The sequence below is a fragment of the Euprymna scolopes genome, chromosome 5 (genome assembly GCF_053919585.1).
Source record: "Euprymna scolopes isolate OS-2025 chromosome 5, ASM5391958v1, whole genome shotgun sequence".
In the NCBI taxonomy this organism is placed as follows: Eukaryota; Metazoa; Mollusca; class Cephalopoda; order Sepiida; family Sepiolidae; genus Euprymna; species Euprymna scolopes.
In genome coordinates this window covers 160,272,077-160,288,616 of record NC_136486.1, presented here as the reverse complement: position 1 = coordinate 160,288,616, position 16,540 = coordinate 160,272,077, and the positions used below count along the sequence as shown (strand labels likewise).

General features: G+C 29.0%; 1 protein-coding gene across 1 annotated transcript in view; it reads right to left on the bottom strand.

Moving 5' to 3' along the window:
• Positions 1 to 1,938: 1,938 nt before the first annotated feature.
• The window catches only part of LOC145277027 (5-cytosine rRNA methyltransferase NSUN4-like), a 31,007-nt gene continuing 16,405 nt past the window's right edge, over positions 1,939 to 16,540 (bottom strand). The window contains exons 3-6 of the mRNA XM_080128630.1: positions 8,242 to 8,373; positions 5,993 to 6,141; positions 3,807 to 3,931; positions 1,939 to 2,217 (exon numbers count right to left, since the gene is read on the bottom strand). Of these exons, the coding sequence (XP_079984756.1) occupies positions 1,941 to 2,217; positions 3,807 to 3,931; positions 5,993 to 6,141; positions 8,242 to 8,373 (683 nt within the window). The 3' untranslated portion in view covers positions 1,939 to 1,940. The remainder of the gene's footprint in view (positions 2,218 to 3,806; positions 3,932 to 5,992; positions 6,142 to 8,241; positions 8,374 to 16,540) is intronic.

The following is a 16,540-nucleotide window of genomic DNA, read 5'->3' as shown; positions in this document are numbered from 1 at the left end:
AACAGGAAATGAGATCAAGGAACAAATATCATTCATTGTCTCATTCTAACTACTGCTAGCAGAGACAACATGGTAATTATGTAATGCGTCTGTTACAACTTAACCGTGCTTTTACATTTTAACAATTCAGACCCACATGTTGTCTGGTATTGTCGCAAAAGAAACAAACAAAAAAAAAAGAAAGAGAAAGGAAAATTCGACTCTGCATTTTTTTTAACACAAAAGAAATGCATTTATTTGTGGTTCTTCCAATAATAACGCATTTCATTATCTTTCAAAAGTTTTTTCCCCTCATCCATGTTTTACAATGCTCTGCCATATTACATGTGCTTTTTAAAAGTCTCTCTTCCCGCCATCTGACACCAACCATAGTCAGCACTTTCTCACCCTTGACATCACATGTCCATCTTCCCCGACATGCACTTTGCTTATTTTTTGTTCAACTACGTGCTGTTCTTTTTTTCTCCTTTTTTTTTTTGCTCCTCCTTCCATTGATGTTAGCGCGTGCATACTTGCTTAATTTGCATATGTGCTAAGATGGTTACTGCTACTAATATTTTCGCTAGTCAGCTATCCTATGGCTATGCTGAATTTTTCATGTGTACTTTGTGTGCTATGTTCCAATTATAACTTCCCCCTCTTTTTTTAAAAATTTGTTCATTTCCTCCTTGTGTTTTCTTTTCTATTAAAATGTTTTCATCTTCTTTTTGAATGCTAGCTATTTCTTCCTTTGTAGTTTTCACAGTATTTTTTAAATAAAATCGATAACATCAATATGAAGCGGCAACCCTTTTTCTTTCATGGCTGGCAGGAAGTTACACATACCACCAGAGTTTGTATCTTTTCACTGTGATCAAGAGGTTTGTATGGAAATCCAATTGTTTACCGTATCCTGTCTCACTTTTAAATCTTAATAATTATAAACCTCTGTGGACCATCCGGCTGTCCTTGCTTGTTTGAATCTTGTATTATAATAAAGTTGTATTCTTGTCTGTCTGTTTGTTTGTTCACAATTAAATTAATATGTACAAAAGGTACCCAGTTTCAAAAATTAATTTTCATACTATGTTAGAATTATTTGTACTCAAACTTTGTAAGGTAATTTGCATAAAGCCACTTATGCAAATTACTCACTATTACTTGGAGTTGCTTGCAACAATAAAAAAGAAAAAAAGATTAACAGCAAGCACTTCTCAGAAATTACTCTCTTTTTCTGCAACAAACAGAAACTCCTCCAGAACAACTGTTTTGGAAACTTTAACCTTTACTTGTAAATATACGTTATTTTAAATACAAGAATTTTATTGTGTTATTCTTTCTTAAAATTAACCAAGTTGTTCGGATAACAAGGAACCAAGAGAAGAAAGGCGCGTTAGAAATAAAAAAAATTTCTAACAACTAAGAACAAACTTATATACACTTTTATTCCAGTATAATATCTATATATACTATTTATTAAAAAAAATCTACATTCAATGAGTAACTTCATTTGCATATTACATTAAAGAAAATTTATTTTACTAATTAGTTCGATTTTATTAATTGTTTGTTATAATAGAATCGTTTTAATTGCTATATTTAGAACTATTATTTAAAGTTGACGCATTTTATTTATAATTTAATTTATATTTAATTTATTTTCAATTATTAATAGGTGACAGCAGTTGCATTTAAAACATAAAGTAAGCTTATTTATTTAAGCTTTGACAGTTATTTCCCGTTTAAGCTATGAACGTTACTTTGTGTTTGATTTTCATAAACCAAGATATATTTTAGGCTTCTCTAAATCCAACATGTTGTCACTTTTCGTAACAAGTTAGGATATATTCAGTGTATCTTAAATTGTATGTGACTAATCCCTCCACTCAGCAATATGTTTTGAATATGCAAGGCTGGTTATATGCAGCTGATTTAACAGAAAACAACAAAGAAACAGAATGTTATTGTAGACGATTTATTTTACATACATACATCGGACCAAAATTTGAAGAGAGTTTAGGCAGCACAAGTTGACCAAACCTGCATTTTGGGAAGAAGTTAAAAGTGTTCCGGAAACGGCTGAAAAGTGGTTGCATATCCTCCACGACTATATTAATATTCGTCTCTGTCCAGATGGTTTCAAATGCCGACTGAATAACTCCATCATTTTGAGAAAATGACAAAGTGCACGTGCTGTAGACAACTGATCCGCCTGGTTTACAGCTTTTGATTCCAGCTCTGAAAGAAAGATCTCCATATCAGATTGTTCAAGTATATCAGGTGTATACGCTTTTCAAAATACAAAAGATATAGATACATATGTTTTAGAAAACACATTCAGAATAAGCCCAACCTTGTGTCACATCCAACCTGGTAGGCAGGTAAATAACAAACATTCTGAAAGATATATTTAGTTAATTAATTGCTATTTCAGTCATGTAAATTATTTAGTTGAAAAATTGTTCGAAATTATTTTCATTTCTTCACTCACAACAAAGACAGTCACACTTTTCCTTTCTTCCTTTCACCACCAATAAAGATAAACGACAATCGTCCAAAACACACATGACATGGCATCAAAAATAAAAATGACTTCCAACCAAAAAATCCATCTCCTTTAATTCAGTCATTTTGGACTCCCAACAAATTTGCATAATCATCTCTGCCTGACACTCAATTGGTTCTAGACTTGTGTGCCACTGTTTCCTTACAGCAGGCACATTCTAACGATGGCCATACTTACGTTTCGGAATTTTTTGAGATGAGGATTGATTATTCGTATTATATTGATTCTTTGGACTACTGTTCTCATCTTGAGCGCAATTTTTCAGTCGATGTAACCTTCGACCTTCTTCAGGTGTATCTTGTCCACAAGAACCATGGTGTAGTAGATAAAGTACTTGGTGAAATTCAGTTGTAAAGTTACACTATTCGGGAGGTTGAACGTTCAATTCTCACTACAGGTGACACTCAAAATACAATTGTGAACTACTTAGAAATATTTCTATCCAATAATGTCTGATGGAACGAGAGCATGCTACCCCTGTAGATTAAATAAAGTGTGCTGTTCAAAATTCTATGTAGATTCCTAAGTTTAACAGAAAGGTTTGCGAGTTCGATAACATACACCTGAAGAAGGTCTGAGGTTATATCAACCGAAATATTGCGAAAATAACACTCAAAATGGGAGCAGTAATCTAAAAAATCCAAATAATATCATTAGTTTTATCTACTAGGAATGTAGTGAAGTCATTTTAGTTTCTAATTTTTTTATTTCTTTGCTTATTTTCAAATTTAAGGGAGATAACTCCTATTATTCAGTCTTAAATTCATGTGATGTCTTATCAGATAAACATATAACCACACTCAGAGAATATAAAAAATTTATAAGATTCCTATATTAAATAACTTCAAAATCCCTATATATAATAAAAGGCGCAGTTTTTCCCCTCTGGACCAAAATACCATAGGTTTACAACACCAGATGGCATATACAAATTTATTATGTTTACACTATTAACAGTAACTTATTTAACGATAGAGGGACATTTTATACACATTAATTCATATTATTAAAACATTAAATTTAATCATAGGAATATCATCATCATAATCTACAGAGAAAGTAGTTCCCATTCCTCCCTCTATCCACTAAGTACTCCCACCGTTACTCAGTTACACCACATATTTATACTCACAGGAGACTTAAATTTAGATGCCTTCCTATGTAACTGATCTGTTCACTATTTCATATAGCATTTATGTTCCATTCTGCTATACTAAAAATACTAATGTCTCCCCACACTTGTAAGAAATAATATACTTACACGAGAAGATCAGATTGCAATTTAGGAAGATGGATACGTTCTTCGATTCGTCCTGGTTTGAAAAGATTGTTGTCTTCATTGAGAGCAACATGTCTATCTGAATTGCAAGGTACATCAACAAGAACCTGAAGAACGACAAAAAAAAAAAAAAACCAACAACTTGCAATATATATAGCTAAATATCTCACAACAGCAAACCTTGTTTTTGTCCAAAATTCATCAAGTAATTTTATTTCTAAATAACAAAATCAAATTTTATTAGTAACGGAAGAACAATTGTTTTGTCCACTATTTTGAAAACAATAAAAAAAATGCAAAGGGAGATAACTCAATAATTTAAGATTGCAAGATTTATGTTGTAATGTCTACGAATTCCCATTAGTTTTATTTTTAAATAAGAATATCAAATTGGAGTATCAGAGGAATGACTGTCTTACCTGCTATTTTGAAAAAAATGACAAAAACCAAAGGCAGATAACTTAACAATAATACAAACTTACTAGATTTATGTTGTAATGTTTACAAATTTCCATTAATTGCTTAAAAATTATATTCTTTATAGAAAAAAAACTACTCGATCAATTTACATAAATTTCAGAATATAATATTTTTGTTTCATCATGGATACGTACATCATACCTATTTTTTTAAATTTATGTAGTGGGAATTCTGAACAAGAAACAGATACCTTATTTCATACATGTTCATTCATTCATTTAATTGGCAAAGAATAAACACACAAGCAATCGCCATTTACAAGGGGAAAAAGTCAGTGAGAATTTAGGGAGCTATATACAAAGAGAAATTATAAAGGGAGAAAACCGTGGCAGTCCAACCAGTGTAGACCACCTTGTAGTATCAGCTGGTTTACAACCTCATTCGGTAGCTGGTTCCATAGAGAAAGAACCCTGTTTGGCGTCAAAGCCTCTGGAACCGTCAAAGGTACTTTATCACGTGTTCACGGAGCCCATGATCCGGTGCAGGGGTGAAGAACAGGTTCTGGGTCCAGGCCACACTGTACACGAAAGATGTTGTAGGCAAGGATGAGCTTGCCTTGAAGCCTCCTGTACTCAAGGAAAAAAGATTTAGAGCTCTTAAATGTTGCACCAGCCACCATTCTTGTCACCATATTACATTGTTCATTTTTAAATTTTATTTACAGTTTGGTGACTGTAGATATTGAAAGCAACTAGAAAACATAAATCCAAGAAAATAAATATAACATTGTGGTTAATCATTAGGATATTAAAATCTTGAAATTAGAACATGTACAAAAATGTGATTAAATAAAAGGTCTTAATTATAATAGCGACATCCTCCTACAGAGACATAAAAATAGTATTTCCAAATGGTCACCCATCTGGTACTGACCAGTCTCAACATTGCTTAACTTTGGTGATCTAATGAGAACCAGTGTGTCAATATTATTATGCTGCATACAAGTGACCGTTTAGGAATACCAGTCATCAACACCCCTCCCCCCGGAAGAACCACAAAAATCTAACGTCATAATCTCCCCTAACTGAAATATACATGTGACTGGGAACCATTAGTGAATTTGATATTCCCTAAAAGCTTCCTCTTTTGAAGGAAGTTGCTTTAATGCACTTACGGTGAATTAAAAAATTCTTTTTTGTTTTGTTTTATGGCATATCAACTTTTCAGGTTATTTAATTTTGAAGTTTGGCAAGGAGAGACCATAGATTGGAGCTCAGACGAGCACTTACTAAAAAAATAACGATAGAGCAGAGACAGGCTCGCAATGTTTCTTCTGTGGGAAGAGATGGCAGGAAAAAGAAAAGGTAAAATCCCCTACTAGGCTACAAAGTCTATATTGAACCCTGTCAAGGCAGGATATGGTTGTTTTAGCAGTTCCTGCCCAGATATGACAACAGTACTCCATCCTATGACATACAAGTAGAGCATTGCATCGGCTGGAGTGGTAGAATGATTCCACCATTTTTCCATCGACCTTGGCAATGCATTTGATGTGTTCCATTTCAGATCAGGAGTAAAAGTCAGACCCAGAAGCTTGTCAACACATGAAGCCTCCCCAAGATGAGAGCCATTCATTTCAATTGATGCCAGTGGGGGTCAAAGTGTTACTGATGGAAAGGTACTGGGCAATGCTAGATTTCCTTGCAATTAAAACAACATATTAAAAGAAAAGAGAATGAGAAAATTACCTTGTCAAAAATTGGCTCAGTAAATTGTAAGCCATTCTTGCATGTGACTTGTATGGACGACGTATCTTTGTTTCTATTGGTGTAATAACGTAACACATTTATCAAGCGCTGGTTTCGATTTCGGCATTTATCATTGCAAACCAAATTTTCTGAAAATGAAACAAAACTTTGTGAACTAAAAAAAAAAAATGTCATAAATCGATGTTATCCAGGATTCTGGATAAGAAAATAGAAGAGTTAAAAAAATATGTGTGACAACTTTCAGTGCTTGCGTAGATTGGTGATCTTTTAAACCAATGCATTTCAGGTGAAAACATTATTATGTACTTACGTGCCATGAAGAAATTAGTAGAAAGTCCAAAACATTTTTTAAAATGATGCAATAAAGATAATCACAAGTAAAAATAGAATTTATCAAATTACCAGTTTTATTAGATTGTTTAATGTGGAAGAGTTGAGCAACCAATTCTGTATGAAAAAGTGATTGTTAGTTCTTAACTAGTATCATTACTTGGTGTTGCCTGGGAAAAATGTATCTGACTACCTTTGCTTAAATTAAGGGTCTGCCATTTTGAAACACACAATCTCAGATGTACGTGTGGGTGAATTTTTTTCCAATACATCTAGCACATCTTCTATTTTATCATTTTCGTATTTTTGGAATTTATACTAATAGCACATAAGTACGTAATAATGTTTTCACCTGAAATGTGTTGGTTCAAAAGATGGATAATCTACACAAACACTCAACTTTCTTTTAAACCTCCTTAAACCACATAAAAAAAACAAACAAACAGGTCTCTTTTTTTTATTATTGCTAATAATGGTTTCAAAAACAGTGAAATTAAATCAGTCAGCTTTCTTTGTTTGATTTTTTCTTTTTCTGCTTTCTATCACAGTGAACCAGTCGAGAGAAAGAGAGAAAAAGATTTTAGATACATTTTTCCCAGGCAACACCAAGTAATGATACTAGTTAAAAACTAACAATCATATTTATTAAAAACATTAGTTCTTGTCCAGAATTCCCCTTAAAAACAAATATCTCATATTCCAAAAATTATGTAAACTAATCAAACAGTTTTATTTTTATAAAGGAAATAATTTTTAAGTAATTAATGGGAATTCATAGGCATTACAACATAAATCTAGTAAGTATGAATGGACCAAGTAGAGTATAAGGACCACAGTCGACAAGGGAAACAAAAGGGACAGCTTTCGGTCAACACCAGTTTAATATATTACTTTATTTTTATGTTTTGGAATCTTTTGAGATGAGACTTCATAATTTGTGTATTTACTTTTTTTGCGGACAGTTATCCTTCTCATCTTCATAGTTGTTGTTTTTTCACCATGTTCCAGCCAATTCATCCCCTGACCTTCTTCAGGTGATTAATTGCGATGGGATAGGAATGCTGTGTCTTGTAACTGTATCTTCAGTAATTACTGCCTTCCATAGTTGTTGTCTCATCACATTTTGGCCAACTAATCCTCTGGCCTGCTTTGGGTAAAATTGAAACTGCTATCCTCAGACAATGCTCACCCGGAACCATAGAAACTCAATGCCTTTATCCACTGTGCCACAGACCCTGAAAGGCGATGCAGGTTGGATTTTATGTTCTTATCTGGTTTTCTATTGTCAGGTCTATACCGAATGGTATTATATAATACCATTCGGTATAGACCTGACAATAGAAGACCAAATAAGAACACAAAATTGGATTTATAAAACCATAAAATTCAAACTTGATTGCCCTTCATTTATACAATTAGTTCAACACAAGTCATAGTTGGAGGAACATGGGCTTCATTTTTCCCAACAGTATTAATGCATATCTTTAATTCTATAGTCCTCAACAATATCAATTAAGTCAATTATGCACCTCAAGGAGTATTGAGCACTCTGGATAATTTATAAAATTTAAATTACATTAACATATTGTGAACAATACAAAGAAACTGGAATCTTAGGAAGATCACCATCATTTCAGTTTTTATAGAAGCAATTGGTGAATATACTCGGTGAACTAAGTGCAAGAGAGGCATAAAAATTTGTGTTTAAAGGTATGCTTAGAATCCTAAAATAATTTTGTAGATGGAGTTTCTGAAATAGTAGGTGAATATCTGGCATCCAGTAAGATGCCCCATCCCCAACAAAAACAAAAAGATCAATAAATTGTAAAAAAAAAAAAAAAAAAAAAAAAAAAAACTAATACAAAAAAGAAATATTTATTTTTCTCTTTTTCACAAACCTGTTAAAAGTGTTTGTAAGATGGCAAGTGTTTTACCACCAGGAGCTGCACAAAGGTCAAGGACATGGTCATTAGGGACAAGGTCAAGAGCAATTACAGGCAAAATGGATGCAGCATCAAGTAAATAGTAATCTGTGAAAAGAAATACACAAAAAGAAATGGAAGATCCAAAGATTTTAATAATTATTAGTTTGCTCTTTGAAAGCATTATTTTGTAAGGTTAATTTGAAAACTAGAAAAAACAAATAATGTTATAAAATATCTTATTAAATTATTAAAAAAGTGATTTTAATAATTTAATAAAATATTTCATAGCATAATTTGATTTTCTAAATTTTTCAAATGAATAATTTTTAAATATAAACAATACATAATATAAAAGTCAATATTTATAAGAGTTACAGGTTAAATGTTTCACAAAATCTAAAAATACAATTGAATACATGAAAAATAACTCCCCTACCTGAGAATTCTTCCTTCCAACTCCTCAGCTTAACATTCACAGGAAATATGAACTGGAACAAATACATTGAGGATATTGTGAAGGCTGCTGCAAGGAAGATGGGCTCCCTCTATCAGGCTAGAAAACTACTCACACTTGAGAGTATCCTGTACCTCTACAAGACCACCGCTTGCTTATGCGTAGAGAATTGTTGCCACATCTGGGCTAGTGTATCTACCTCAAGTATCTCCCTCTTGGATAAGCTCCTAAAAAGGTGTCTCCAATCTAATAGGTTCCACTTTGTCAACTAGGCTCCAACCCCTGTCCCATCACTGCAATGTTGCATCCCTGTGCCTATTTACAAGCATTTTGATGGAATGTGCTCTGATGAATTCGTTGCACTTCTGTCCTCTCGATGTACATATCCCCGACAAACCTACTTAGCAACAAAATCACACCCCTTCACTGTTGAGGTCCCTAAATGCCAAAAAGCTTTCTACTTTCTAAGTGACAATATGCTTTGTTTGGGGTGAAGGTGAGTAAAAAAATATTTCCTTCAATTCCATCTGAGGTTACAAGAAGCAATTATTGGTTAGATCCATAAAATAACTGAAATATATTACAATGTAAAGAAACAAAATTTATATATTTGAATAGATTTTCTTTTCATTTCATATATAAAAATAAAATCAAAGTGAAAATTTATTTAAAATATACAAAATAAAATAAAATAATATTGAATATTAACACAGGCCTTATATTATAAGTTTAAAGAATAATAATAGATTTTAAAACAAAATAAAATTAATGACAAGTCCATTACAATTTCTGCAAAACTGCTCACATTTATAATAACCCCTTATGCAGAAATTTTTTTTTTTTTTTTTTTACAAAGGGGTTACCACATATCAAGGCCTGGAGGCAACTAGAGGATAAGGGTTAATGTATGTATTGTAGTTATTGGGACAATTGCGTGAATCGTTTTTGGTATAATCAGATTAAACAAGAACTTGTTTACGTTGGACTTGAAGATAATGATATTGTAGCAGCTGGAAAACAGACTAGTGAAACATTCAGTCCAGTTTGATACAGAGGTATATCTGATATAAATGTTTTGAAGCTATCCCAGTTAGCCATAGAGTATTAATATATTGTATGATGGAGGTACGTCTGAGGACTTATTACATTTTGTTTTTTATTTTAACTGAGACGACCAAGTGACCAGAAAATCCTAGTGAAGACAGAATGGAGGATGAGCATAGTTCTGGGAAAGTTGTAAGAAAAAAGTCTAGGAGACTTGCATACTGTCTGTCAGTGTCAGGTATATGGGTGGGTTGGTGAACAGGGCTCTACATTGCGAGTGAAACAGTCGCATTTGTGAGTGATTTTTCAAAGTGGCGACTAGAAATAATGAAACACTTATCTTTTAGCGATTGCATTTCTTTCACTAACAATCTTCCAAGGCTCACTACTGAGTGAAAAATATCTTTTCAACTTTTTTTTATAATAAAACAAACCAAGTTAAATTATTCAAACAATAAAAGTTTAATAGAACAATATACTTTTTTTTAACGAAAGCTGTTTAAAAAATATCTGAAGAAATTAGAATGTTTATACCTTCAAGTATCAACAGAAAATTGTTGTAGATTTAGAACTGCATTTATTAAAAACATATACAGAAAAATCTTTATGATGTACATACTTATCACAGAATGAAGATGTCATATTCTAAAAATCATGTGGGTTTGGCTAGTAACTTTTCTATTTGGCTAGTTAATGAAGATATTTAGTTGTCAAAGGTCAACTAAATATAAATTTGTCCATAGTGCCCTGGTGAACAATCTGTGTTAAGTTATAAGCAATGGAGAAGTCATGACAGAACCTCTCCCTCATCATTCGTCTTGTTTGAGTTGGCTAGCCATTCGACATTGTGAACATTAAAGTCTCCACAGACGTGAATATTAGGGCAATTTTAGATCTTTTCTGGAAATCTCTTTACAACATGGAAAGCCGTCTCTAATGTAGGCACATATTCCATGCCTATGATGATCTTGGGGTGTTTTATTTGAATGTCAAGTTTGAGTATGTTTTAATCACAAACTCACCTAGGGAAATAGTCGGTCCAATGTCAGCTTCATCTTGGAACAATAGGTCAGATTTCGTTTCCTATTATTGGATTTCAACCTCGAACTTAGACCCCAGATATTGGAGAAGGAAGCCTGGTAGTGGAAGTTGGAGTTCTGGGTTTAATCTTGTATTATTTCTTAAGACTTTCCATGTTGGAATACCGAGATATGTGGAAGAGGTTGGCAGAGTTGTAAGAGCAGTACATAGAGGGAAAGAAAAGGAGAAAAGGGAAACAGAAAATGATTTTTGCAGACCATTAAAAGGTAAAGCTGTAACAGTATTCACTAATATGGCATCGAGAGGCCCCACCAGAAGCTACTGCATGGTCCAGAATCAATCCACCAAATGGTAATTGGTAATTTGGTATTTTTCCAAATCATTATCATACTGATTAGCAATATATCTCAATACGGGTAATATCAGATGAATATCACTAGTAAATATATAAAATAATATGGGTAATATCAAATGATATCACTAGTAAATATATAAAATAATATGGGTAATATCAGATGAATATCACTAGTAAATATATAAAATAATATGGGTAATATCAGATGAATATCACTAGTAAATATATAAAATAATATGAGTAATATCAGATGAATATCACTAGTAAATATATAAAATAATATGGGTAATATCAGATGAATATCACTAATAAATATATAAAATAATATGGGTAATATCAGATGAATATCACTAGTAAATATATACAATAATAAGAGTAATATCAGATGAATATCACTAGTAAATATATAAAATAATATGGGTAATATCAGATGAATATCACTAGTAAATATATAAAATAATATGGGTAATATCAGATGAATATCACTAGTAAATATATAAAATAATATGGGTAATATCAGATGAATATCACTAGTAAATATATAAAATAATATGGGTAATATCAGATGAATATCACTAGTAAATATATAAAATAATATGGGTAATATCAGATGAATATCACTAGTAAATATATAAAATAATATGGGTAATATCAGATGAATATCACTAGTAAATATATAAAATAATATGGGTAATATCAGATGAATATCACTAGTAAATATATAAAATAATATGGGTAATATCAGATGAATATCACTAATAAATATATAAAATAATATGGGTAATATCAGATGAATATCACTAGTAAATATATAAAATAATATGAGTAATATCAGATGAATATCACTAGTAAATATATAAAATAATATGGGTAATATCAGATGAATATCACTAGTAAATATATAAAATAATATGGGTAATATCAGATGAATATCACTAGTAAATATATAAAATAATATGGGTAATATCAGATGAATATCACTAGTAAATATATAAAATATGGGTAATATCAGATGAATATCACTAGTAAATATATAAAATAATATGGGTAATATCAGATGAATATCACTAGTAAATATATAAAATAATATGGGTAATATCAGATGAATATCACTAGTAAATATATAAAATAATATGGGTAATATCAGATGAATATCACTAGTAAATATATAAAATAATATGGGTAATATCAGATGAATATCACTAGTAAATATATAAAATAATATGGGTAATATCAGATGAATATCACTAGTAAATATATAAAATAATACGGGTAATATCAGATGAATATCACTAGTAAATATATAAAATAATATGGGTAATATCAGATGAATATCACTAATAAATATATAAAATAATACGGGTAATATCAGGTGAATATCACTAGTAAATATATAAAATAATATGGGTAATATCAGATGAATATCACTAGTAAATATATAAAATAATATGGGTAATATCAGATGAATATCACTAGTAAATATATAAAATAATATGGGTAATATCAGATGAATATCACTAGTAAATATATAAAATAATACGGGTAATATCAGATGAATATCACTAGTAAATATATAAAATAATATGGGTAATATCAGATGAATATCACTAGTAAATATATAAAATAATATGGGTAATATCAGGTGAATATCACTAGTAAATATATAAAATAATATGGGTAATATCAGATGAATATCACTAGTAAATATATAAAATAATATGGGTAATATCAGATGAATATCACTAATAAATATATAAAATAATACGGGTAATATCAGGTGAATATCACTAGTAAATATATAAAATAATATGGGTAATATCAGATGAATATCACTAGTAAATATATAAAATAATATGGGTAATATCAGATGAATATCACTAATAAATATATAAAATAATACGGGTAATATCAGGTGAATATCACTAGTAAATATATAAAATAATATGGGTAATATCAGATGAATATCACTAGTAAATATATAAAATAATATGGGTAATATCAGGTGAATATCACTAGTAAATATATAAAATAATATGGGTAATATCAGATGAATATCACTAGTAAATATATAAAATAATACGGGTAATATCAGGTGAATATCACTAATAAATATATAAAATAATATGGGTAATATCAGATGAATATCACTAATAAATATATAAAATAATACGGGTAATATCAGGTGAATATCACTAGTAAATATATAAAATAATATGGGTAATATCAGATGAATATCACTAGTAAATATATAAAATAATACGGGTAATATCAGATGAATATCACTAATAAATATATAAAATAATATGGGTAATATCAGGTGAATATCACTAGTAAATATATAAAATAATACGGGTAATATCAGGTGAATATCACTAGTAAATATATAAAATAATATGGGTAATATCAGGTGAATATCACTAGTAAATATATAAAATAATACGGGTAATATCAGGTGAATATCACTAGTAAATATATAAAATAATATGGGTAATATCAGATGAATATCACTAGTAAATATATAAAATAATATGGGTAATATCAGATGAATATCACTAGTAAATATATAAAATAATATGGGTAATATCAGGTGAATATCACTAGTAAATATATAAAATAATATGGGTAATATCAGATGAATATCACTAGTAAATATATAAAATAATATGGGTAATATCAGGTGAATATCACTAGTAAATATATAAAATAATACGGGTAATATCAGGTGAATATCACTAGTAAATATATAAAATAATATGGGTAATATCAGATGAATATCACTAGTAAATATATAAAATAATATGGGTAATATCAGATGAATATCACTAGTAAATATATAAAATAATATGGGTAATATCAGATGAATATCACTAGTAAATATATAAAATAATATGGGTAATATCAGATGAATATCACTAGTAAATATATAAAATAATATGGGTAATATCAGGTGAATATCACTAGTAAATATATAAAATAATATGGGTAATATCAGATGAATATCACTAGTAAATATATAAAATAATACGGGTAATATCAGATGAATATCACTAGTAAATATATAAAATAATATGGGTAATATCAGATGAATATCACTAATAAATATATAAAATAATACGGGTAATATCAGGTGAATATCACTAGTAAATATATAAAATAATATGGGTAATATCAGATGAATATCACTAGTAAATATATAAAATAATACGGGTAATATCAGATGAATATCACTAGTAAATATATAAAATAATATGGGTAATATCAGATGAATATCACTAGTAAATATATAAAATAATATGGGTAATATCAGATGAATATCACTAATAAATATATAAAATAATACGGGTAATATCAGGTGAATATCACTAGTAAATATATAAAATAATATGGGTAATATCAGATGAATATCACTAGTAAATATATAAAATAATATGGGTAATATCAGATGAATATCACTAATAAATATATAAAATAATACGGGTAATATCAGATGAATATCACTAGTAAATATATAAAATAATATGGGTAATATCAGGTGAATATCACTAATAAATATATAAAATAATACGGGTAATATCAGGTGAATATCACTAGTAAATATATAAAATAATATGGGTAATATCAGATGAATATCACTAGTAAATATATAAAATAATATGGGTAATATCAGATGAATATCACTAATAAATATATAAAATAATACGGGTAATATCAGGTGAATATCACTAGTAAATATATAAAATAATACGGGTAATATCAGATGAATATCACTAGTAAATATATAAAATAATATGGGTAATATCAGGTGAATATCACTAGTAAATATATAAAATAATATGGGTAATATCAGATGAATATCACTAGTAAATATATAAAATAATACGGGTAATATCAGGTGAATATCACTAATAAATATATAAAATAATATGGGTAATATCAGATGAATATCACTAATAAATATATAAAATAATACGAGTAATATCAGGTGAATATCACTAGTAAATATATAAAATAATATGGGTAATATCAGATGAATATCACTAGTAAATATATAAAATAATACGGGTAATATCAGATGAATATCACTAATAAATATATAAAATAATACGGGTAATATCAGGTGAATATCACTAGTAAATATATAAAATAATATGGGTAATATCAGGTGAATATCACTAGTAAATATATAAAATAATATGGGTAATATCAGATGAATATCACTAGTAAATATATAAAATAATATGGGTAATATCAGGTGAATATCACTAGTAAATATATAAAATAATACGGGTAATATCAGGTGAATATCACTAGTAAATATATAAAATAATACGGGTAATATCAGATGAATATCACTAGTAAATATATAAAATAATATGGGTAATATCAGATGAATATCACTAGTAAATATATAAAATAATATGGGTAATATCAGATGAATATCACTAGTAAATATATAAAATAATATGGGTAATATCAGATGAATATCACTAGTAAATATATAAAATAATATGGGTAATATCAGGTGAATATCACTAGTAAATATATAAAATAATATGGGTAATATCAGATGAATATCACTAGTAAATATATAAAATAATACGGGTAATATCAGATGAATATCACTAGTAAATATATAAAATAATATGGGTAATATCAGATGAATATCACTAATAAATATATAAAATAATACGGGTAATATCAGGTGAATATCACTAGTAAATATATAAAATAATATGGGTAATATCAGATGAATATCACTAGTAAATATATAAAATAATACGGGTAATATCAGATGAATATCACTAGTAAATATATAAAATAATATGGGTAATATCAGATGAATATCACTAGTAAATATATAAAATAATATGGGTAATATCAGATGAATATAACTAATAAATATATAAAATAATACGGGTAATATCAGGTGAATATCACTAGTAAATATATAAAATAATATGGGTAATATCAGATGAATATCACTAGTAAATATATAAAATAATATGGGTAATATCAGATGAATATCACTAATAAATATATAAAATAATACGGGTAATATCAGATGAATATCACTAGTAAATATATAAAATAATATGGGTAATATCAGGTGAATATCACTAGTAAATATATAAAATAATACGGGTAATATCAGATGAATATCACTAGTAAATATATAAAATAATATGGGTAATATCAGATGAATATCACTAGTAAATATATAAAATAATATGGGTAATATCAGATGAATATCACTAGTAAATATATAAAATAATACGGGTAATATCAGATGAATATCACTAGTAAATATATAAAATAACATATGCAGACCAGTGTAAACAAAGAATTATGAAACAATAATTGATGGCAACCTTTTGTCT